At 39.0% G+C, this 25,015-nt stretch overlaps 2 protein-coding genes across 7 annotated transcripts; both read left to right on the top strand.

The window, feature by feature from the left end:
* The first annotated feature begins 26 nt into the window (after positions 1 to 26).
* On the top strand, positions 27 to 17,652 carry sbno1 (strawberry notch homolog 1 (Drosophila)). Of its 3 annotated transcripts, none has more exons than XM_040007431.1 (33): positions 27 to 368; positions 2,498 to 2,617; positions 2,707 to 2,811; positions 2,919 to 3,146; positions 3,241 to 3,373; positions 4,987 to 5,087; positions 5,250 to 5,346; positions 5,565 to 5,725; positions 6,000 to 6,133; positions 6,240 to 6,330; positions 6,409 to 6,570; positions 6,736 to 6,871; positions 6,986 to 7,091; positions 8,271 to 8,424; positions 8,509 to 8,691; positions 9,932 to 10,029; positions 10,125 to 10,276; positions 10,411 to 10,602; positions 10,700 to 10,870; positions 10,964 to 11,133; positions 11,257 to 11,388; positions 11,680 to 11,815; positions 11,957 to 12,069; positions 12,160 to 12,231; positions 12,308 to 12,407; positions 12,627 to 12,701; positions 12,792 to 12,938; positions 13,099 to 13,193; positions 13,578 to 13,664; positions 13,901 to 14,038; positions 14,128 to 14,204; positions 14,475 to 14,668; positions 14,882 to 17,652. In XM_040007431.1, exons 1-33 carry the CDS (start codon positions 237 to 239, stop codon positions 15,022 to 15,024), a joined length of 4,335 nt encoding a protein of 1,444 aa, XP_039863365.1. In that variant the 5' UTR covers positions 27 to 236; the 3' UTR covers positions 15,025 to 17,652. The 3 variants fall into 3 exon arrangements, with proteins under 3 accessions (XP_039863365.1, XP_039863364.1, XP_039863366.1); XM_040007430.1 differs by having other exon boundaries at positions 3,238 to 3,373; XM_040007432.1 differs by lacking the exon at positions 27 to 368 and adding an exon at positions 376 to 909 and having other exon boundaries at positions 3,238 to 3,373.
* Positions 17,653 to 18,543: 891 nt separating this feature from the next.
* On the top strand, positions 18,544 to 23,905 carry LOC120718757 (cyclin-dependent kinase 2-associated protein 1). 4 transcript variants are annotated; one of them, XM_040007445.1, is made up of 4 exons: positions 18,544 to 18,721; positions 22,290 to 22,414; positions 23,002 to 23,128; positions 23,215 to 23,905. In XM_040007445.1, the coding sequence occupies exons 1-4, from the start codon at positions 18,694 to 18,696 to the stop codon at positions 23,280 to 23,282; spliced, it is 348 nt and encodes a 115-aa protein (XP_039863379.1). In that variant the 5' UTR covers positions 18,544 to 18,693; the 3' UTR covers positions 23,283 to 23,905. The 4 variants fall into 4 exon arrangements, with proteins under 4 accessions (XP_039863379.1, XP_039863380.1, XP_039863377.1 ...); XM_040007446.1 differs by having other exon boundaries at positions 18,546 to 18,721; positions 22,314 to 22,414; XM_040007443.1 differs by lacking the exon at positions 18,544 to 18,721 and adding an exon at positions 19,013 to 19,293.
* The last annotated feature ends 1,110 nt before the right edge of the window (positions 23,906 to 25,015 follow it).

The raw sequence follows: 25,015 nt of genomic DNA, 5'->3' as shown, positions 1-25,015 counted from the left end.
GAAGAAGAAACAATTTTCATCGTCACTTCCTATCCAGACCTGGTCGGGTCACGTGATGTGGTATTAGCTCGATGACTCTGCTATGTTTATCGTTTGCGGAAACGTTGAAGAAATGTTGATTTTCACGCTTTTATCAGTTTACTGTCATCGGGGGATGCCGCGCGGCTGCTCAGAGACTCATTTTTGTCGGCGCTGCCCGAAGAGTTTGACTTCGAAAACGGACGCTGTAGGCCTACATGTCACGTGACCAGCATGCGGCGGAGCGTTTGATAAAAAGATGGCGTGAGCGCGACGGAGCGGATAGGACAACAAGCCCCGAACTGCTGAGCGCTGCCGATCACGAGCCGCAGCGGCCGTTCAACCACCAGGTGAGCATATCGGCGTGGGAACGCTTCGTTTTAACGCTAGCTCAACTTCTTCGCGAGGAAAATGTAAAAATTACGGTGTTGCGCTGATTGTTGAAGAATAAATTCCAAGTTCTCGATTTGAAGATAGCGGGTAGCTGGTCTGAACGCTCCTTGTTGCTAATGTTAGCTAGCAAAAGCCGCGACACAGTGGGGGAGAGTACAGTGAGTATCAAAACAATGTGAGGGGTCGATAGCATGTTTCTTTTTTTTCGTTAGCTGTGGTGCAGGAGAGTAGGAGGGGTAGCCTGCTGGAAATAGTCGAAGTTGGTATTTTTTAAAACTCACTTAGTGCTGAAAAAACTTGCTAACGTCATTTATCAGCAACTCGTTATCAACTTCAAGGAGCGCCGACGTAACAAGCTAGCTAGAGGGCTCTAATATGGTGTAGTGGAATCAAAGTATCCGTGATAGTTAGACCAGTGAGAGATAAAGTAAACCTGGAGAAAACAAACATTTCCAGGAGCGAGAATCTACAGTAGGATAAATGGACTGACATATGGACGTAAGCAAGTATCCGTGGTTACCATTAATAACATTGAGCCATAACGGCTGTAAGCTTTCTTTCTGAATTTTGTACGTGGTTGAACTTGGCATTAGGTTAGCCTCTGTCAGTTTGAGAGTATTTCACCTTTCTGACTTGTCACTGAAATACTGAATATGAAACTGGTTTTCAGTTTCGGCAGCTTAGCTTTCGGTTAGTGAGCAAGCTAGCGTAGCTTAGCTGTGTCACCCTGATCTAAGCAGGCCAGTTTAGCTTGTACAACATTCTGAAAAACCACGCAGTGGCTGTTGCAGACTGGTGTTTATCTTATATATGTATTCTTTGAGCTTATATAATATTTTAGCATATACGATATTATTGTCTGCATAAATAATAAGGCTATGAACCACCCGAGCTAACGAGGAAGGAGAACCTCTGATGATCCAGAGAGAGCAGGAAGTTATAAGAGGGCATTGCAAACACGTGTCTTGTTTTGGGTCACTTTGGAACAAGTCTTTGTATCACACGGGTGTGTAGAAGTTGCTATAGTACTCGACTAGCTTTAATTCTCGTGTTGTTAATCCTACCAACGACTGAATTAAAGTATATCGAGTCAGCGTTTACAAGAATTGTTCATCATTAATTTGCTTGTTTCGATCCTGCAAGAGTTGAGGAGAGTTTAAACATCCAAACAGCTTATATTTGATTGAAACAGTATTTGCGGATTTAAGTTTAGCATCAAAAGTTTGTTGTTTCATGCTGAGTGTGAAATATTTATTTTTCATTGGAAAGCGTAGCTTTGAATTTTGTTTTACACTGATTGTTTTGTACCCCACGTGTGCTTTACATGTGGGTCTTGATATTTGTGGTTTACATTACTCTTTTGGGTTTCCTTTGTAAGCTGTCCCCATTGTATGTCTCTATGTCTGGTTACTGTAAATGACATGTAAGAATGAGGATTGATTATTACTGGTCTGCTTTTGATGGCAATGTTTGATTGTATTTGTTTAAGCAGAGCTCAGTTTTTCTAATTCATCTGAATCTGAACTAGAGACTAAAATGAGCTTTAAATGGGTAAAAGATGTAACCTTATGAGACTACACATGTTGCTTGACGTGGAAAGTTTTCATTTGGCTGAAAATAGCATTCACTTTTAAATTCACAGTTGAGTTTCATGGTTGCACAGAGTGAATAGTTTCTTTTGCATCCCAGGGAAGAGTGTCTCGCTGTGTTGGAGAATTTTTAGGGCTGCGGATGAAGACAAGTTATACTAACAATTAGTCTTTGTTTGTATTGGCTGATTACACACTGTAAAAAATGCAGATGACACGTACCTAACACATGACAAAAGGGTCTTCGGATTACTTGTTTTTAGAGGGATTCGTATTAGGCTGGGAATGTTCGCACTTGAGAGGCTGGAAACATTTTTTTGTTGATTTCCCCTTTGGTTCATTATAACACAATTAACAAAATGGCTGCTGATGTTCTATCCACTCCGTGTTAACTTCTGAGTGTGATTTCCATCATACCATCATTATTGGACCTGTAGATAATCAACACTCTAAATGGAAGATGTTTCCATAAGGTTATATTAACGTTTGTCTTGCAGATGGATCCCGGACAGGATTTACTTCTCGCCGCTCTCAGTGAGAGTGGAATTTGCCCAAATGATATTGGCTTATTTGATGTTGATTCTCAGGATGTTGCACAGCCCTCTACAACCCAGCAAGTAAGATGATCCTTAGTTTTTGTTCTTATGGAGAAATTACTGTTTATACATCTGTATATATGTTAATGTTATCATTTGCTTTCCTACAGTCTATCTCCATCAGTGCCCTGGATGTTGGTGTTGGTGTGGGGACAGAGTCAGTAGAAGTTGTTCGACCTGAACATCCTGCTGCAGTCCCCATTGTTACCATCAGGGTGAGATTACAGAACAATATGTTCCTCTTGTTTTAGTTAACTCTGGTATTTTGCAGTTTATGTTTTGCGGTGTGAATTCAAATGTACTATCTTTATTTTTTTACCAGCACAAACCTCAGCCATCAACCACCACGTTTGTCTTAAATCAGCTGAATCAGTTGCCTCCACTGGGAGCTGTTGTGACCAAACAGCCTGCTATTAACCCTGTCAAGCATACCATAACTGTCACCAAGGTGGTTCATGTGGCGAATTCAACCCTGCGAAGTTCACTAGCCCCCTCTTCCACAAGTATTCCCCCTTCAGCATCCACAGTAGTGCCTTCTAACAGAGATCAGGTGAGTTTATGCAGCTCATATTTTCAGTGGGTAAATAGTTTAGTCAGTGGAAAAGCATTTTACTTGGTTATGGTAATCATTCTAATCTCAGCAGATTCAGTTGAAAGACCTCCTTCGGCCCAACAGTGTGAAGAGCACTGGTCTAAAGGGCAACAGTCTGATAGAGCTCATGAAGCTCAAGCCTCCACCTGATATTGCTCCACCAGTAGCAACAGCCACAGGCCCAGGTGAGTTATCATGTGTTCTTGTAAATATGTATTGTAAACATTTCGACTAATACTTAACACAGCAGGCCGCATAAATAAATCATTTCAGGTTCTTCAAATCATGTCATAGAAGGTAATGGTCTATTTCTTACAGTGTTACTGAATGTGGTTGTAGCAAAAACTTATTAAGCACTTGTTCATAAGTAACTTATATCAAAGGCATTATCAGAGAAAGACATGGTACCCAAATGGTCCTGAATAGAAATAGAATCGTCCCATTCCTGTTTCCATGCGAACAGCCAAAAAGACTAACACATTAGACAGTCATGTTGTTCTGCTGACGTGTGCGTACATTAGAGGATTATGACAGTTAAAAGTGTGTGGTGGCAAGCATGTCTTTTCATTGTCATTATTAATGCAATGGGGAAAAAGTCAATTTTATGGTTGGCCTAATTTATCAATAACACGAATTAGCATGGCTTTTGTTCAGTGCTCCTGGTGGGAGGAACCAGAGATGCTCGTTGTGTTGCCAGTCTGGAGTTTCTTAGTTGAGTTAAAGCTGTTGTGTTGTAGAAATGCTGCTTTAAAAAAAAAAAAAAAAGAGTAAAAAAACAAATAAAAATATATATATTTTTTACTTTAGTTTGACTAGGAAATCTATGCATGCATTTTGATGTCCCCTGACCACTGAAATTGAATATATGTTTCTCTTCCAGTATATTTAGATAGAGATTTCCAACAGTAAGCATGTCTTTGGACTGTGGGAGGAAGTGGATTTACCTACCTAATGACTCTTTTATATTATCCTAAATGACTCCTAGTAGGGCTGCCGTTAACATTATTTACCAGCATTGTCATCACTTTATTGGTAGGTTAATAAAACATAGGAAAGGGGGAGGGGCAAATAATAACTTTAGAGCCTGAGTTTACGTCATAGTTAAAAGTTTTAGTCTATGAATTGAAATGACTAAAATATGAGAAAAACACATTCTGCATTTAAGAAGTTGAAAACTGATATTTTATTTGAATACATGTGTTCATATAAATATAAGAACTTTATATTTGAAGTTTTTGCTGATTAACATTCAGTCTGCCGGTAGTTTTCTGACCTATTATTTTTGCTATTGTTATACTATTGGAAAGTATTAATAAACATAGGTAAGTGGTGATGGGGTTTTGATCTAGTTTTCATTCATCATTCATATTTCGGATGGGTTTATCATGAGTCTGTATTAAGTCTTAAGTTTAATTTTCCAACTCCATGCCACAGCTGTGACGTTTTAATCATTCTGTTGATAAGAATCATTAAGCTCACCTCAATCCCAGAGAGCTAAAATGATCTTTAAAGTTGTAGTTGGTTGAAGCGGTTGTAACTGGTTTAAATCCTGGCTGAGCTCATCCAGAGCTGAACATTTTCTGTTTGCATCTCATGAGACAGAGATGTTTACCTGGAAAATAAAATGAAAAGTAGAAATAACAGCATAAACTAACAATATGCTGTTTATTTGTTGTGCTAACTATTATAGTTTAGCAGAGACATCTTTCTGATTTTTAAGCATTGCCTCAAAAATGACAAGTCATCCATGGGGCATTGACCATATCAGTAACAGTTTAATGGCGTGTTGGTGTTTTAGGTGACTTGAACAATGGAATCAAGAGAGAAGTTTTGGGTAAAGATGCTGCCAGGATCTGGATTCATGATGACATTAAACTACAAACTTTTCCACATTCTCTGGTAAGTGTTATAATATTAAAGGTGGACAGTTATGGTTTTTTCATGTTTTTAATTTTTCTTTATAGAGTAGATATAAGTGATTCTAAATAGTTCTTTTTGGTCTTGCTTGGCCTTGGCGTACAATTTAAAAGCAGAATATTGCTTACACATGACTCTATACAGAAACCTCCAGTGGTGAAGGAAGAGGATGAGCCTGAGGAGGAAGAGGAGGATGAGCTGGGTCATGCTGAGACTTATGCAGAGTACATGCCACAGAAATGTAAGTACTACTGTTTTAAATCAAAGAATCAGTTTCATCAATAATGAGCCATTTTGTCACTAAGCAAGGAGCTCAAGGCCAATGAACTAGACTGTGGAGTAACAGCAGTGTCAGCATCACCCTTAATCAATACTGCTCCATCAAATCAAACAAGAAGCAGCCGCCTGCTGCTGCTGCTGCTTCCTTCTTCCTCTGACCACTTGGTTTTGTCACTGCAGTAAAGGTTGGCCTGAGGCACCCAGATCCTGTTGTAGAGACCAGTTCTCTGTCCAGTGTGAGCCCTCCTGATGTGTGGTACAGACTGACCATCCCAGAGGAAGTCATTGACAGGGGCTGCCTCTCTGCGTTGCAGCTGGAAGCTATTACATATGCAGCTCAGGTAATCACTGGAAACTGACTGACTATACAGTAACTTTTTCTTTTATTCATAATAAAAAAAAAATAAGACTAAAAAATGCATCTGTGGTTGGTTGTTCCACTTTAACTCTTCTGTTGTTGTTTCACCAAAACTTGCTATTTGAAAACGGCGTATAATATTTAATGTGATGATCTTCTGTTCTTCTGCGATTGTTGTTTAGGTATTTTTGTTTTTGCGGAGTTCTTTGCTATTCCCTATCTTGAAAAATAAAATTTCTTATCTCACTGTACCACAGCAACATGAGACATTCCTCCCAAATGGTGATCGAGCGGCTTATTTGATTGGCGATGGAGCTGGTGTGGGGAAAGGCAGGACGATTGCAGGGATCATCTATGAGAATTACCTCCTGGGCAGGAAGAGGTCACTATGGTAAGTTCTAATATTCGCCACAGTCGTTGACAGATTGACTGACTGTAAAATAAAACCTAAACATGTCCTCTGTATAATATTTTGTGTTTTATTGTCTTCTCTTAAGGTTTAGTGTCTCAAATGATTTGAAGTATGACGCTGAAAGGGATTTAAGAGACATTGGAGCCAAGAACATCCAGGTTCATTCCCTCAACAAGGTAAAACACTTTTATGATGTACACAATAATGTCAAGTGTTTACTCACTCGTATGACATTACACTTTTCTGTTTTTCAGTTCAAATATGGCAAAATCTCTTCAAAGCACAATGGAAGTGTGAAGAAAGGTGTCATCTTTGCCACCTACTCCTCTTTGATAGGAGAGAGTCAGTCAGGAGGGAAATATAAGACCAGATTTGAGCAGCTTCTCCACTGGTGTGGCGAAGACTTTGATGGAGTCGTATCCTTTCAGAAGTGTTTCTTTTTTTCTTTTCTTTTTTTAAATGCATACAAAAGGTTGATTAGACCATTTTTGTTTTCATGTAACCATGAGTATGATTAGTTATATGTAAAATGATGTAAATAAGATAAATATAAGGGGTTTCCTTAACAAAGTGCCCTTTAGATCGTCTATGATGAGTGTCATAAAGCCAAAAACGTTTGTCCAATTGGCTCCTCCAAGCCTACAAAAACTGGGCTTGCAGTGTTGGAGCTGCAGAACAAACTCCCAAAGGCTCGGGTTGTGTATGCAAGTGCTACAGGTTTGTTAACAACACAAACATAATTTGATCTATGAATAAATTGGCAGTCTTAAATCCTATTATTATGCATCTTTGCAAACATTAAATATTGTAACAAAAAAAAATCCTATGTAGGTGCCTCTGAACCACGAAACATGGCCTACATGAACCGGTTGGGCATATGGGGACACAAAACACCCTTCAGAGAATTTGGGGACTTTATCCAAGCTGTTGAGCGCAGGTAAGCCTTTCAAGTTGCAGAAGAAGCCATAGACTTGAAAGACAAAGTTCCCAAAAGTCATTAAGAAGTCTGATATTGGAATCAAGGTCATGAGGGGTCTTTCTGAAAAATTTGCTAAATGATTAATGAGGGCTGTGCGGTATGATGAAATATATCGGATGGCGAAAGTAAAACATCTATTGTTTCATATTAGACGCTATCGTTTGTTTCGTGGTGTCGCAAAATACATTGTTTACTGCAGTATTTTATTTATTTATTTATTTATTTTCTTCATCGTTTGGATGGTCACCACGTGGATGCAGACACAAAGAATACCAACATGGCGAGTGAAGTTGAGGCAGAACCAGGTTGCTCCAAACAGAAGGACCTGTCAAAGCAAATCAAGGGCCTTATTCTTAAATGAGGGGCTTATGAAAAGTCTGACACGGACCAGAAAACTGTACTATGCAAATTATGCTGCAAACTGGTCCCCACCACAGACAAAATGCACTCATTTGCAAAGCATGTGTTAAAGCTATTGCTGGAAAAAGGTAGCAGCACCACGAATTTATTCCACCAGCTGGAAAGTCATTCACTGGGAAATGAAGACTGTTTTCAACTTGGCATGTCATTGTCTCCCTGCACACCAAAGAAAACGTTAAATAAATCGGTTGTGATACCTGTGACTGTTCTTGGTCAGTTGTTTTTATAGTCACTGTCTACACTGTTATTTCTGTAATTTGAGGTTGTCACTTTTTTTTTTTTTTTTTTAATTTTTTTTTTTTTAATTTATTTATTTTTTTCCCCCAATTTTTATATGTTATAAGCACAAAGGAGGACATTTTTAATTTCCGCTGTTTTATTTTGTGTCCTGAATTCTATGGCACTTATATGGTTGAAAATAACATTTGTATATCATGTATCGTGATATAGCTGAAAAATGTTGCCATATTAGATTTTCCTCATATCGCCCAGCCCTGTGATTAATTTTGTATGTGTGGGGGTTTTTTTCCACTAAGTGCTTGCTTTGATACAAGGAGGAAAAAAAATTAAGGATGAAGTTAAATGAGCTAACATTTGAAAAAGGGTGCTAGCTAATAGCTTTTCTACTTTTCCACTGGCCGCTTCATACTTCATAGAAGCCTCTTGTAGGTCATAACATGCACGTCATTTTTGCATACATTTTCCTCTCAATTCCAGAGGTGTTGGTGCCATGGAGATTGTAGCTATGGACATGAAGCTGAGAGGGATGTACATTGCAAGACAGCTGAGTTTTACAGGTGTGACTTTCAAGATCGACGAGGTTCCCCTGACTCAGCAATATATCAACATGTACAACAAATCTGTTAGACTGGTGAGCATCTACCTCTTCATCACTTTAATTCTTCCGTTTGTGCTTGCACTATTTTATTTCAACTTTGTCTCGTGCTTCTTCCAGTGGGTGAGTGCACGGGAAAGGTTCCAGCAGGCTGCAAACCTCATGGATGCAGAGCAACGCATGAAGAAGTCCATGTGGGGTCAGTTTTGGTCTGCCCACCAAAGGTTCTTTAAGTATCTCTGCATTGCCTCCAAAGTCCACCGAGTGGTTCAGCTGGCCAGAGAAGAGGTTCAGAATGGAAAGGTAAAACTGTTTTTGAAGTGTGATTAACAGTGATGTTGTTGCCCTCACTAACTGGTTAAACAAATTGATATATCAATATATTTGATATGTAGGGTGTGTCAGCTGAAGCAAGTTTCTGCAGGGGCGTGGACTTTAACCTGCAAGGAAATAAGGCTGCATGTGATAGCTAAAGTTGGGCACACTTGGCAAATTAATCTGACGTGCAAGTGTGTGCATGTTTGCATGCGTTGCTGGGTATGCCACAAAGTGCTACACATAGCGGAATTTAAAACTCCCACACAATCTGAATTTGGGTAGTTGTGTTTGTGTGGCTGTTGAGATCCGTTGAAACAAATACTCTGACTTGAAGCAGTAACTGTCAGTTGTAGGTTTACTCCACAATAAAAGCACAACTGTGCATCCTGTGATTGTCATTGACAATATGAAAGACACCTGAATGAATAGATGATTGAGCCAGCTCCTGCTCTTAAAGGACCAATCAGTAGCCAAATGGGAGAACATGACCGAATCTCCAATTCAGTTGTTAAGTGATGAAGCGATGAACCGTACCAGTTGACAGGGAAAACTTTTATCCTAAAAAAAAAAAAATCCGCTTGAGGCCCTTGACATAGCAAAATGTAACACTTATAACTAGCTAAAGGCGTTTTGGTAACACTCTTAGTTATTACAAGGTAATTATTATTATTACCTATTATTACAAGGTAGTTATTGCAAACAGAACTCACAAATTTGTTTGGTCCTATTGGATCTTATCGAGCTGCTTACTATTCTGTTTTGTTTTAGCCGTACCAAAGGAATTTCCCATCTTTGGGATAAATAAAGTATTATCTTATCCTTAAGCATACATTGTTTTGCTACACACGTAGACATACTGAGGATGTTTTTATCATGCGTTTAGTTTTTTTACTTTCACAGCTTATAAAATGTAGCTGTGGATTATTTCCCTTGTTGTTAGTGCATCCCACCAGACTGCAACTTTTTAAGTGTTTTCAGTTTTTGCCAGGGGATGGAATTGAATTGTTTTCCCCTCTGCTGTGGGGGACTAAAATGCACTATATCTTTATGGCAGCTAAACAGAGAAGTGAATAGAGTTGGGTGTGATTGGAATTGGGAATAACATTAGGGACCAAAGCCCTGGCCACAAACTTTAATAGTGATTTGAAATATAAAGTTGTGCAATTCTGATCATTTGTCTCCTAAATAAGAGAACAAATAAGCTAACCAGTTTTTACCTTTACAGTGTGTGGTGATTGGCCTTCAGTCCACTGGTGAAGCAAGAACACTGGAGGCCTTGGAGGAAGGAGGGGGAGAACTCAATGACTTTGTTTCAACTGCAAAGTACGGACTGACTTAAAATGACAGTTTTGTGACAGTGTGAACATAGTTTTGTGTCTTTATCATGACAATAATGCGATAAAATGTTTCTGTTGTAGAGGTGTGCTACAGTCCTTGATTGAAAAGCACTTCCCAGCTCCAGACAGACAGAAGCTTTACAGCCTGCTGGGTATCGACCTCTCAGCAAAGAAGACCCCCTCTCCCAGTGACACAGCAGTAGAACAAGAACAGAAGGGCAAGAAGAGGAAAGGTTAAAAAAAAAAAATCAAAAAAAAAAAAATCATAAAAACATTAATGATGCCTAAAACTCAGCTCAGCAAAAAGATGGCTCGTGTAAATCAAGTTGTGCTTTTGCATCATTCTTATTTCGTTCTGCTTCTCCAGGTTCAGAGGTTAAAAAGCAGCAGAAAAAGCGTCCCCGGAAGCATGGGGGTCTGTCGGGTACGAGTTCAGATGAGAGCCAGTCAGAGGAGTCGGACAGAGACTGTGACAGTGATGACAGCTTCAAATCAGTCAGCTCAGCAGACGAAGATGATGATTTCAACCCATTCAGAGAAGAGTCTGACGATGACGATGGTGAGGATACTAGGGGAGCCTGGATGTAAATTAAAGCATTTCAAAGTGAATTGGAGCAAATCAGTATTTTTTTTATTTATTTTTTTCCTCCTTCTAGATCCATGGCTTAACAGGAAGGAACCAAAGAAAGGGAAGGAGAAGAAGAAGAAAAAGAGGAGAAAGAGTATTGATCCAGACTCGATTCAAAGTGCCTTGTTGGCCTCGGGGCTGTGCTCCACTAGGCCTACTTTCACTGCCTCAGTTAATCCCCCCAGCACGCCTGCCACAGGTAAGCATGTTCCAGCATGGCAAGATAAACTTATATTACCCTGACTGAGCTTTTTGGAGGTTAATGAATACTGTGTCTTTCCTTGTTCATCAGTCAAGTCAGACAGTCAGGAAAGCTGCCTAACAAGTCAGGACTCAGTGGAACTTGCCCAGAAAATGAAGAAAGAGCTGCTTGAAAAACTGGAGGATCTGGCAGAGGATCTGCCTCCCAACACTCTGGATGAGCTCATAGATGATTTGGGAGGACCTGAAAATGTAGCTGAGGTAAAAAATAATTGTTGTATGTAGGCTGGACTTCCAGTTCCCCTGTTCACCCACCCCACCAGTTTTTAAGTTGGATTGTCCTGTATGAATTTTAACTTTGCGGATTCTTTAATTGTGCTTCAGATGACTGGCCGTAAAGGTCGCGTGGTCAGCAACGATGATGGGACCATCACTTATGAATCTCGCTCTGAGCTGGACGTCCCTGTGGAAATACTCAATCTCACTGAGAAGCAGAGGTTCATGGATGGAGAGAAGGTAAAGTAATTTTTTTTATTTTTTTTTTAAATTGCATATGCATTTATATATATATTGTAATTTAGTTTTAATCCTTTGGGTTTGTTTGCTTTCACCACCTTCCTAGCATATAACCAATTTCAATATGCACTTAAACTGTACTGCTGTAGGCCTGCTGTAGAATTGAACCAACAGGGTTCAAAGCTGTGGCTTGTAGTTGACTGACATGTGTCTATAAATACAGACGTCACAGCTGCTAATTGCACTTTTGTGTCTGGAGTGTAACGTTCACTCATCTGTTCCTTCAACCAGAACATAGCCATCATTTCAGAAGCAGCAAGCTCGGGTATATCCCTGCAGGCTGACCGTCGAGTGAAGAACCAGCGGCGGAGAGTCCACATGACACTAGAGCTGCCGTGGAGCGCAGACAGGGCTATACAGCAGTTTGGTCAGTAGATATTACTCCTCTGTACTCTCAGTACATGATTTTTCTTTGGTTTCCTTCTCCTGTGTTAGACTGCACCCTGTTAATAAAAAAAGAATAATAAAAAGGTATGTAACAAAATTGATGTTCTATTCTCAAACACAGGGAGAACCCACAGATCAAACCAGGTCACAGCTCCAGAATATGTCTTCCTCATATCGGAGCTTGCAGGAGAGCAAAGATTTGCATCCATTGTTGCCAAAAGACTAGAAAGCCTGGTGAGGATGCTTATTTCTTATTTCTCTTAAGTCTTGTAGAGACTTTTCTCTTCATATGTGGACTTCATTTGTGTTCATTCTTTGTAACAGGGTGCTCTCACTCATGGTGACAGAAGAGCAACAGAAACTCGGGATCTGAGCAGATTCAATTTTGACAACAAAGTAAGAACATCAAGCACTTCTCTGAGAGGATGTCTTATGGTTTTTAGGGCAGTGACTCACTCATACTCTCCCACAGTATGGCAGAAACGCTCTGGAAATTGTGATGAAGTCAATCGTAAAGCTTGATACTCCATTAGTGTCTCCACCCTCGGACTTTAAAGGGGATTTCTTCAAAGGTATGACTCATACACTGTTAACCACGGACAGGAGTTATTTCCTGTATTTCTGCAGGCTTGTTGTGTTTGCTGCGCATGTAGTTCATACTGTAGATGTTGCTATGTTTGTTGTATACCTTTGTTTTTGTTTTTTTTTGTTTTTTTTAATCAATTACTTGCACATATGGTTATTGTCTTTTTTTTTTTTTTTTTTTTTTTTTTTTTTTGTCTTTTCTACAGAAATTCAAATTGGATTAGTAGGTGTTGGCCTCATAAATGTGGAGGACAGATCTGGCACACTATCACTAGACAAAGGTGACTAGAAACTGGGGAATTTCAAGGAGAATCTCTTGTTTTTACTTCTTGGGAACCTTTAAATAACCACGTGCCTTGTTACTGTTGCAGACTACAACAACATGGGGAAGTTCCTGAATCGTATTTTGGGCATGGAGGTCCATCAGCAGAATGCTTTGTTTCAGTACTTTTCTGACACGCTTGCAGCGGTGATTCAGGAAGCAAAGAAGAATGGCAAATATGACATGGGCATTCTCGGTAAGATTTTTCAACTGCTTTTACAAACACATAAGCAAGGCTGGGCCAAAGGATGGCCTTTGTAATAAATTAAGTGTTTTATTCTTTCTTGGAGATTGAATGTTACTGTTGTGTTTCATTTTAATCATTCAATGCATTTATTTCTGTCCTCTGTTGTTAGATCTGGGCTCGGGTGATGAAAAAGTAAAGAAGGTGGACTGCAGGAAATTTCTAACACCTGGCTACACTACATCAGGGCATGTTGAACTCTACACTGTAAGTTCATATATGCATATGCTCTAGTCAGAGATTTGCATGATTAGTTGGTTCAGCTATAGACTATGTATGAGGACGAGACGTGGTACTGAATAAGTCTTTTTTTTAATTTTTTTTTATTTTTATTTTTTTTTTAAATCTTACTTTGGGGCAAAGTTGGTGAACCTTTTAACTGGTAATTCTATACATTGAGTTTTGATATTCCAGTGGGGGGAGGGAGGGATATTTAACCTCCCTTTTTTTGTGTGTGTGTGAGATACGCTCAGTCTTGACTTTTTTTTTTTTTTTTAAGTGTTTTCTTACTTTTAGACTTGTTATTTTGTATGCCATTTATAATGTTGTGTCATAGCAAATATGCCCCTAACTTTGTGTCTTCATTCACAGGTAAGTGTTGAAAGGGGAATGTCCTGGGAAGAAGCCACACACGCTTGGGCAGACCAGAATGGAGCCGATGATGGTTTCTATGTGCAGGTATGGAAGTGCTAACTCTTGTGTGTCTGAATTGGGGGGTTCATTCCTTATTGATCACATTTCATTCCTTATTGATTTTTTTTTTTTTTTTTTTTTTTTTTTTTTTTTGGCTCAAATAGCTGAACCTCTTTCTGTGAGTTAGCCTCTAGATTGTAATAAAGTGTAGTTAACTCTTACATGTGTGTGTGAATGCAGAGCAGTGACATATGACGTACATGTCTGTGGTTGATTTTCAGATGAGGAACAACAAAAAAACGGCCATCCTTGTCAAAGAGGTGAACACTAAGAAGAGGCTGTTCTTGGTGTACAGGCCCAACACCGGCCGGCAGGTCAAACTGGAGACGTACGCAGACCTCAAGAAGAAATTTAAAAAGGTTAGATGACACTCTTTCATTTAAACTGTGACAAGAAGAAGACAGAATATTTTTTGTGAATCATATGTGTTTTGCCCTCCCTGTATTAGGTCTTGTCAGAAGATGCCAAGCAGCACTGGACTGATCAGTACAAGTCTTCAGAAAAAATCTGCTCACACGCATATTGGTATGTGCACTTCAGATTTGCATGGTGCTTACTTTGCTTACTGTATTCCAATCCCACATTTGTTGATGACAGAAACTACTTCTCAGAGCACCAAATGCAGATTAATTTGGCAATGAAAATGGTGCCAGTATTTAGAACAACACTTTTCTTCTTTTGTCATGAAGACAACTTAATGAGAGGACATAAGCAGCTTCAACCTTTGATGCTTCCATTGCTCTGTGGTCCTTTTTTTTTTTTTTGTAAACCTGTTTGTGTTTTTCCTGTTGTCAGGCGCGGTAACTGCAAGAAGGCGTCAGTGGGTCTACAGTGTGAAGTTGGTCTTCGGTGCAGGAGGTACTACGTTTTGTGTGGATCAGTGCTCAGTGTTTGGAATGAGCTGGAGGAAGTGCTCACCCCGGTCAGTGGAACCAATGTAAAGGTGCAGATTGTCCGGCTGAGAACCGAAGATGGGCAGAGGATAGTCGGTAAGTTAAGTGACTGCTGTACTAAAGGAGAAATTCATATTTTGGAAACTAGTCTCATTTCTTGGTAGAGCTGGCGTCTCAGCGAAACTCCTGGTTTTATGTTTTGTGCCTTATTATTTAACAGACAGACATGTAACATGGTGTCTACAGATGTGTAGACACCGAGCTTATGCTCAGACCTTTTTTAAAATTTCTGTGTTGTTTTTAATCCAGGACTGATCATTCCGGCGAACTGTGTGTCTCCGTTAATTAACAAGCTCTCAACATCGGACCAGTGTCAGCAGCTGGCTGTGCAGGAGCAGCAGAAACGGCAGCAGCTTCACCCTCAGAGTCTGAGCCACACACACCACACATAGTTTAGGGGCTTTAATCCCCATCTTTACCCCTCAAGTTCACATCCCTCCCTGAAGGGATCTCTCTACACTGCAGGCTCCAGGACCTTCTGCACAACCCTCATTGTTCCTGAGTGTCAGAGGTGTGGTACCAAGCTGTGGTGACACTCGGATGTAAAGCAGTGGTTGTATAGAGAAATTTTCTTTTTTCTTCTTCCCTTTTTTCCCCCCAACCCCCAAAATTTGTAATCTCCAGAGACTCTTCCTTTCACCTGGAGATATTTGACAGGTGATGTATTTTCCTCTGACATTCAGAGTGAGAAGATTTGTGACTTTAAGAGAGCATGTTGATCTGAGTTATCCACTCCTCACCGATACTTTACCCTGTTTTACCCCAGAACCACCTCAGTATGAAACAAAGACTTTTTGTGGGTCTGGACCAAAAGTAGATGAAGCAAAATCTATGTTTTTTCAGAGTCTGAGGAAAGTCTCAGATGGGCATATAGTGCTTAACTACAATCACATATTAATGTATGCTAGAGACTCATTATATTAGATATTACCCAGCACTACCTGCAGCGTAAGAGTTCTTGTTTTTTTCTGAAGTAGAAAAAGTGATGCAGTTTACTGCAGGAAACCTTTTGCTTTTGGGGGGGGGGCTTCTGATGCACTGTATCTGGCATATTTGCTCATGAGACGGTAAAAACCAAATATTCTTATTGTCAGGTTCCACTTCCTTCTAAAATCAGGCCAATTTCTGTTTTTGCTCATCTGTTTTTCACACAGGTCTCAGATTCCTTAAAGTTCCTTTGTTTGTTTTAATGTTTAACTTGAACATTTTGTTCCTCTTTGTCCATGTTGGAACTTGATCAGCCAGTTGTTTGTGAACGTGCATTTGCATGAGTACTTGGAGCTACAGCAGTTGGTCACCTTCACAAAGAAATGATTTGGTTATTTTTGCATCAGCTATCCTCTGAGTTCTATATACATAGGGTGTTAAAATGTTAGAGATGATGAATATTAAGCAAACTGGGGAACTAGGTACAATAAATACAATTTAGTGTTTATTAAAGTATTGAAACGTTTAATAAATGGTTTATGGCCTTTATTGTAGCTACAAACAGATGGTGTTAAGAGTGTATCTCCTCATGTGAGGGCCTTTAACATTACTATACAGTGTTTCCCTTTACTATCAGAGGCTTTAAGGGGCATGTGGTGATAAAATGCAGAGACCATAAATTACTGCAAAGTGCAGTATAGACTCACACTGCACTGAAATGAAACAAAGCACATAAATTAGGCAACTGTAATGGTTGTTTCAGTGTCGTCATTTGTTCAGACGTGGCAGCATTTGAATGCTCACAAGAAGAAATATCATAGACAAAAGTGCTAAATAATTAAAGCAACATTACAGTGCTGTGAATCAGTTGTTAAATGTTTACTTGATGCTTAAAAAAATTTTTGGCAATAGAAAAATTTAGGTCATAGTTTGGGGTCGAGGGAAAACAATTTAATATTGTACTCCTTTCCAATCCATTACAACAGTTTTATTTCTTGACTTGGTCTTTAGCTGGCTGCTATTAAAACAGAGAAAATGGCAAAAAAAATGATTAGTTTTTAAAAAAAGATAAAGGGTTCCTGAAAAATTGTGAAATGCATGTTGTTGACAACAGCCTTTTTCCTGTGTGCGTATGTTCAAGGTTTCACAGCAGTCTGCATCACTGTCCTTCTCAGTGTTTTTTTTTTTTTTTTTTTTCCTTTTCTTTTATTACTTTGATTTTTTTTTTTTTTTTGGTAAATGTAAATCTGCTCAGGGGTTAAACTCATACGAAGACCCAAAACACAAGAGTTTTACAGTGTATTGCAAATGCATGATTAGAACTCAGTGGTCCTTGGACATCTTTGCTCAGTACAGTTGCTCTGTGTGTGTTTAGCTGTATTTACAGCTCGTATGTGTCAAACATCCAAACATGGTTCTCCAGTTTCTCTGCTTTCTTGTAATTAAGGTCTGTTTGTTGTACAGTCCACTTTTTCTGTTGAGCCTGTACCACCTCAGTCATATGTTGTGTGATGCTCGACCTGCCCTGGAAGGGTCAGAGCAAAGTCTGGATACGTGAGCTGTCCCAGTGGTGATAATTAAACAGAGGATGTGTTTGATTCCTAAACCTGTGGAGTGGTTATTGTTAGGTGGAACAAGAACAAATCTTTGTATCATTTGTACAGTTTGTAAAATGAGTCAAACTGAAATTGTTCATGCATCCTTTTTTTAATTTTTTTTTTTTTTTTTTTTATGGTGGAGGGAGAACTTATTCGTTAGAGCTTGCTCTCTAATTGGAAGTCTCATTTTAACTTGAATGTGCACCATGTACAGACGAACAACTCATGTTATTTTATCTTTTGGGCTGGTGGCTGACTTGGAAACATTGTTTTGTTTTTGTTTTTGTTTTTGTTTTTTTTTGTTTGTTTTTTTTTAAAATGCTGTCAAAATGTCACGGCAGATTTAGCTCATCTGAAGTTGAAACACTTGAAGGACTTAAATGTTTTTTCCTTTCATTATTGCACGAGTTGCACTACTGACAAGAGTTGTACAAAAGTTCAAAATTACCTGTATATGACTGAGTGCAATGCTCAATAAAGCTTGGTATACTTCTACATTGTTGTGTGTTGTAATACTGAAAAGCTACTGCATTACATTATAGAATTCTCCAGATATGCAGACTACAGTTACAGATGACTGGACTTGACTTCTTCCAGAAACATCAGTTAATCGTTTATCAAAAAACAGCAACTAGCAATATGAGATGACAAGTGTGGTATGCTTGTTTTTTGTTTTTAATGTAGGCACTCTATTTTATTATTAAAGGCAGTAATGCAACTCTTAAAAATATTCCTATGAAAAGTAAAAACACTGCATGTGAGAATGCTGCGAAGTGCTTACTCTGTATTTATTTATTTATTTATTTAGGTACTTAAAGTACAGCTCTCAGTGTAGTTAATAAGTGCAGAAAAAGCATTATGCATGCATATTAAACGTGTAAGGTGTATATGAGCATTTATAGCTCTATTACTTTAGGTGTTGCTAATAAACTGGCAACTAAGTATATAATGCCATTACATATAATTCCCACACACATAAGTTAGTACAAAGTGCATTAAACACGAAACATGGTGAAATACTCTCAGAAAGGCCGTTACGGTGTTTTTATGGAGCAATTCTCCAGCTCCTTAAAATGTCAGACTAATTATTTTTTGTAAAATAATAATAAAAAAAATCCATAAAAACTGCTGTCTTCTAAACCTCAAGCTTTATATGGTGGTTTTATTGATGAGCTCCCACTGCTTGCATTGCGCCAAGATTGCAATTACCAAAATTAGGAACGTTTATTTTGAAATGATTTAACGCTAAACAGTTCATTTTTCACCCTGTTACGTGCGCCTTCGTTTTTTTTTTGGGGGGGGGGGGCAGAGTGGGCAGGGGTCCGGGTCATGACCCTGAGAGCCACGATTGGACCACACTTTTGCCTTTGTGTGTCCAACCATGTGGCCAAGAGTACTGATGGGACATGAAGAACTGAAATGACTCCTGAGCACATTTTTGAAAAACTGAAGATAACCAAGTCTCCGAAATAAGAGCGCTGCTTCCAACTCCAGTTACTTTTCTTTTTAGGTAAAAGCAGACTGCTATCAGTAGTAATGGATACGACCCCTCAGACAAAGACAGGTACGCTGGTCTTCTTTCATACTTTATCTTAAAAAAAGAAAAAAGAAAAAATATATATATATTAAAAAAAAAATGAGTGAGTATAAAGTTTAACCTCAAATACATGTATCCACGTCTGGTTGCCTATTCTACTTTAAAAGTCTAGTTTCTCCTTCATAATGTTGTGTAAAAATTTAAGTTTAAAACATCTAAACACATATCACGTTTAAACACTTTTTGTTAAAAAAGTCTTTTAAAAGTGTCGTTAAAGTAAACTCGGGATAAAGGTTGGCAAATGTGCTTAAAATGCGCGTTAAAGCGTGCGCGAATTTGGTCGCTTTGTGGTGAAATGTGCTTCTTTTAACCGTTTTCTTGATAATCCGCAGTGGATAGTAGCAATGTTAAAAAGCACAGTGGGTGTCAATATAAAGTGACGGCCATATTTGCCGGTGCCGCTGTTGTAAACAAAAAGTGAGAGACAGACGCTTCACTGAATTTCGGGTCATTTTTATTTCTTTAATTTACAATGTCTTTGGGAATGTCTTACAAACCCAATGTCCATCAGCACATTCCGGGAACTTCTGGGAACCAGGGTAAGGAAAAAACGGCGGAGAAAATCAAAGTATCCGTCTGTTAAATCGAGTGTTAAATTCGGGGTCTCGGAGAATACCTGGAGAAAGACCGTGTCTGTAGTTTTTGTCCAGTTATATATATAGGGTCAGATCCTGGGAGCTAGGCTAATTCATATCCGCCATTATTACTAATGTAAAAGAGCGCCATCCGCGATACAAGTCGGCGGAGAAACACGGTGGGGATGTGAAAGGAGTCGGCGGCGGTTCCTACAGTGTCGATATCCGTCGTCCGGGGTCGCGGTCCCGCCGGGTGGGTGCCGTTACACGGTGACAAAAATGTATCACTTATGTCTTCTTGAGCCAGCCTTGTTCCGTTTCCTCCATGATGCTCCTCGGTCGGAGCTGCCGATTGATCTGCCTCGAATTTTTTTTATGTCTCTTCGAGGACATCTCGTGTTGGAGGTTGAATATTACAAGCGAACAAAGCGACAGGGGAGCGGTGATTATGGAGGTGCATGTGCGTGGATGGAAGTGTTCAGATCCCCAGTTTCTTTATGTTACCAGCCAAAACATAAAACAATACAAAAAATCAATCTGCTCAAAGTAAAGGTATGTGTTATATAGAGAAATGTATGGAAGAGTAGTCGGAAGAGTTAAGAATTAAAAGAAAGAAGGAGAAGGAAAAAATAACAATAGGAATTGTCGTTCCAATTCAAGCTAATGGTTGTGTACAGATTGCTATGTGGGTATTTGGTAAAATTGTAATTCAAAAATTCTATTAGTAACAAGTGAAATAATTTCTATTTTTAGCACATGAATAAAGTGCAAAAAAATGATTTTTTCCCCCCTAACAGACATTCTCTTATGAGATTGTTAATATTGATATTTCAGTGCTTTTGCAACATTTTACCCATTTTACTTCTACTTGCTTTACTTTAGTCCAGAGGTAATGAGTCCAGATAAAGGTTGCCAGATACATCTAAAGGTCAATCCTCCTAAATTTCATCACCTCTCCATTTTCATAAGACTCTGGCATACCAAAGATGATATCACCTATGTCCAACATAACAATTTTTAAGTAGTTTTTATGGCTTCATAAGCTGCTGATTAGCTTTATCTTTAATAGGACTGACAATTTTTTTAGTAGGTTTATATTAATCTACTGTACTGTAGTCTTAAACCACCCCTCATTTCTTTATATTTTGCTAGGAAAATGGGAAATGGATGTAGAGATTTATTGAATCATGTGCAAACATACATGGGAATACAGTATATAATGCAAAAAGAGAGTTTATATAATTCCAACAATCTCGAAAGTTGAAGCTTTGTTCTTCAACACAGCCTTAACTCTCATAGGAACTAGGAACATAGGAACACTGCTTCAGAGTAAGGGGAGGTCAGACTGACTGTGTTCCAGTAAATGTTTTTGTATCCAGGTATGCTCTACTCCAGTATGTTTGGGAACATTATCATGGTGAAAAATGAAACGTTTGCATAGTGGATCAAAATCTGATGGTACTTTTCTCCGTTCACAATCCATTAATTTTGACAAGAGCCCCAACATCACTGGCTAAAGTGCATCCCCAAACCATGACAGAGCTTTCATCCTGTTTTATAGATGGCTGTAGTGCTCTCCTGACCTTCTCGGTACACAAACTAAAAATTTGAACGCCCTGTTGCTGGTGATTTTCAGCCCAGTTCTTGTGTAACTTGGCATACTTGAGCCTTTTTCCCCCAGTTTCCCTTCCTTAAGAACAGCTTCTTGACAGCTACGCTTCAGCTGAGCCTGTTTCTGATGAGGCTTTGGTGAATAGTAGGTGGATCACCTGAAGGGCCAGATGCATCTCTCCTGTGACAGATTTTTTTTCTCCTTTTTCTTAAACATATGACATTCAGATAAGATAACCCAGGCCTAAAGATAGCCCTTTAGGCCTTTGCTCCTCTTTTGTCCTCCAAGTTCTCCATATTGGTGTAAATATACTCTATTATACCTGACAAACTGTGTTATTGTTGGCATTTTTCATAGTCATCTAAAGATGTTTACTTCTGCAGCAGGCTGCTGGTAAAAAAGTGCCTCAAGACAGAATTTAAATTGGTTCTTTGCTAAGTCCTCTGTCATGTAGTAACAAAACTCCTTGATAATTTAAGTTTTGTGCCTTTTTTCAAGCTTGAGTGATTCATAGATCAGTGTTAGGTGGCTTTACAAAGAAAAAGAACATTCCTTTGAAGGTGATCAGGTACAAGGACTGGACTGAACTTTAAACAACCTTCATTGTTCAAGATGACTTTCAAAAATCATAAAGTCTGTCTTCTTGGAAGAAAAGTATAAAGATTCACTGGTATACTCATCTCTTTTCTTCATGTCTGAGGTCACTAAATGGGTGGTTTGATAAAGGTTTTGAGTGTGATGACAGTAACAAGCACTGCTGCTGCTGAAACTAGAAAATCACTTCACCCCGCCTGGGATCACTTTCTTGCGGCGTTGTACTTTTAATGTTTTCTGTGTATGTGTGTTTGTGTGTGTGTGTGTGTGTGTGTGTGTGTGTGTGTGTGTGTGTGTGTGTGTGTGTGTGTGTGTGTGTGTGTGTGTGTGTGTGTGTCAGAGAGGAGATACTACACCTGTGAGAAGAATAATTGCTGCTTGTGGTGAATGCTGTAGTATATTTAATTCGCACACATGTTCCTAAAAACCTTTTACAGTATATGCATCTTTTCTTTAACTGTAATGTGAAACATATGCACTGTCAAGCCCTGCACCATCAGCATCACCTCACTGCTGTTTCCCACACCACAAACACTGAAGAGCTTCCTTTGTGAAACTGATGACTATAAGAAAAAAAAAAACCTGCTTTACTGCTCTGATAATACAATTTCCATTAAAAAAAATCTCTTTAATGGCAAACAGTTTCTATTTGTAGTGCCTTTTAACCTTACAGGTTCTCTAAAGTGCTTTAAAAGTTGAGCAGTTGGTTGGTTTCGAATATATTTGATTTGTGTGTCTATTTTGATTTTGACAGGAGTTGTTTTTGAATTGTCCACAGTTGCAAACCTTCAGTCTCCCTCAGCAGCTAACCTGGCCACGCTGCAGTCCTACAGGCCCCTTCTGAGTGACTACGGACCTCCTTCTCTGGGATTTTCACAGGTAACTACTAAACTCACTGCATACCCCAGCTCGTAAAGGCAAAACCAAACAAACATACTTTTCCAGTTTTTACATTTCCTTCATTGCCATGGAAGATACAAGAGTGTTGTTTGTTGAGTTTTATTGGTGCAAAACTGGAGAACATTGGCCTAATTACTTCATATTCATATCAACTTTACAGTCCAGGTTTCAACATAAGTCATATTTGTATATTAAAATTGCATTTACAGTCTGTCAAACCACCCATATGATGAAAAGCAGTGTTTTTACCTGTTTATATCCAGTGGTGGTCTTTTACACAGCAGCAGCACAACTGAATCAAGAAGTGGTGATTCCTTAGAGATTTTAAGCAGGGCTGCTTATGTCACTCTTATAGTGACATGAAATACCTCTGTGTCTGCTGTAGTGTTGGGACATTATGAAGGTCAATTTTAGACACTACTCTCCACCCCGGACTCCACAGGTCCTAATTTTTGGTATCAAACTGTACCAAGTATCAAATTGTACTGTGTCGATAAGGCTCCATTTTGCATACCAGAAACCAGTTTAAATGTATTGAACCTGACTGATTTTTGCTTTAACTTCAGGGCTCTACTGGCAGCCAAGTGCCTCAGAACAAATATGCAGAGCTGCTGGCCATCATTGAAGAGCTCGGAAAGGAGATCAGACCCACATACGCTGGAAGTAAGAGTGCAATGGAGCGACTGAAAAGAGGTAACCTTGATATGCAGAGCAATACAAAAGCAGCATGCAAGCATTAACATTTCTCAGACTAAATGTGTATTTGTTTTTCTTCAAAGGAATAATCCATGCCAGGGGGCTGGTGCGTGAATGCTTGGCTGAGACTGAGAGGAATGCAAGGTCCTAGCTAAAAACACCCATTCCTCCCTGCAAGAACTACCTTTCATGAGGAGAAAAAATAACTTGCATGGCGTTTCCTTTGCAAGGAGGAAGTAAATGAACAAAGGATGGAACAGCAAGCTCCTCGAGAGAGAGAGAGAAAAAAAAGAAATACAGTAATGCAATTTGTGACTCCTGAGAGCTCTGGAGGATAATTTCAATCATGTGTGGGTTATTGGAACTAAAATGAGAGATATCATGTGTTTGTTTGTTTGTTTTTTGGTTGTTGTTTTTTTTTATGCCCCATTTTTTTGGATCATAGTTTTGACTTCATATTTAAAGCATTGGTTTATGCATGCAAATGGGCCCATAGGTTAATTGTAGACACTGCATGGAGTATACAGGTGTAGATGGGGAGGACTTTTTCTTTGAATTTTTTTTAAACTTTGGGTTTTTTTGGTAGTGGTTGGTCTGATTTTCAGACCCCTTTAACACCTAGCTAAGTAAGGGAGGGACAGAGACGTGCCAAATGCATCGGTTGATTCGTGTTGAGGTTGGTTTTGGTATTAAAGGGAGGGAAAAAAAGGAAAATGCTGTTAACTTGCATCTTTGTATGTATTTATTACTCAGTGTAATAAATTGTATTTTCAATATAGTTGTCAACATGATTCATTGTACGTATTCAAAGTACATTACTTTTTCCCATGTACACATGGTTCAAGAGACTACTGGTATATTGTACTATCCATCCATCCATTCGCTTCCGCTTGTCCTTTTCAGGGTCGCGGGGGGTGCTGGAGCCTATCCCAGCTGTCACAGGGCAAGAGGCGGGGTACACCCTGGACAGGTCGCCAGTCTGTCGCAGGGCCAACACAGAGACAGACAACCATTCGCTCTCACATTCACTCCCACATTCACACCTATGGGCAATTTAGATTGATCATTTAACCTATCCCCACTATTGTACTAGTTATAGCTAATTATAGAGGCCAATGATTGTCTGTCAATTAATTAAATTTGACCTACTAATAAATCAGCACCTACCTATAATGACACATCTCTTTGGATGAATGGATGATGGATCAGTAAACCATTTTGGTCCAGGTTGAAATATATCAACAGTTGGTTAGTTTGCCATGATGATGGACATAACCATCATGATATAACACATTGTAATACTATTAAAAGCTAGATGAAAGTAGACTGAATCAGAAAGTCAACTGCACCGAGTGCTCATGTGGTGGTGACCTGCCAATCACAAGGTAGGTCGTACACCTGCCTGAGTTCTATAGACTTATCCATGCCAAAAGGGAGAAAATATTTCTCTCAAACATTTAACAGTTATTAACAATTAATCTGCTATTCACTGAACATTAATTGACAAATATTTTGATGACAAAGTGCTTCTGAGACCTGATGAGTTACTTCTGTATGACAATAAATCACCCCCCGCTAACATATCCCAGCTTTATCTTTAAGTAGTATTTTTCATATTCTCTAAGGCCTCTAATATATAAAATGGATTCTTGTGTGACATATTTTGTGTTCACAGATATTGTGAAATACCCATAATTAAGAAACCTGCAAATTAATGCCAAGCCAAATGGGAGATGCAAGATCTGAAATCAAAATAGAACATCTGACTCGTTGTGACAGTGGACATGGGGTTCCTCCACACGTTTGAATAATCAAAATGCAACCAAACAAATAAGTACAAAATTTCAAATACATTTCAAAAATGAGAATGTGATGAATGGATTC

This window comes from Simochromis diagramma, unplaced genomic scaffold, assembly GCF_900408965.1.
Source record: "Simochromis diagramma unplaced genomic scaffold, fSimDia1.1 OVJJ01000682.1, whole genome shotgun sequence".
NCBI lineage: Eukaryota > Metazoa > Chordata > Actinopteri > Cichliformes > Cichlidae > Simochromis > Simochromis diagramma.
The sequence above is the reverse complement of the archived record's forward strand: the minus strand, read 5'-3'. Positions and strand labels throughout refer to the sequence as shown.

Coding starts and splice junctions, on each gene's coding strand:
- LOC120718757 (XM_040007443.1), top strand. CDS start 19,227: ATGTCTTTGGGAATGTCTTACAAACCCAATGTCCATCAGCACATTCCG. Junction 22,415..23,001: donor CTTCTCTGGGATTTTCACAG/GTAACTACTAAA, acceptor CTTTAACTTCAG/GGCTCTACTGGCAGCCAAGT. Junction 23,129..23,214: donor AATGGAGCGACTGAAAAGAG/GTAACCTTGATA, acceptor TTTTCTTCAAAG/GAATAATCCATGCCAGGGGG.
- sbno1 (XM_040007430.1), top strand. CDS start 237: ATGTCACGTGACCAGCATGCGGCGGAGCGTTTGATAAAAAGATGGCGT. Junction 12,939..13,098: donor ATATGACATGGGCATTCTCG/GTAAGATTTTTC, acceptor CTCTGTTGTTAG/ATCTGGGCTCGGGTGATGAA. Junction 14,039..14,127: donor TCAAGAAGAAATTTAAAAAG/GTTAGATGACAC, acceptor TCCCTGTATTAG/GTCTTGTCAGAAGATGCCAA.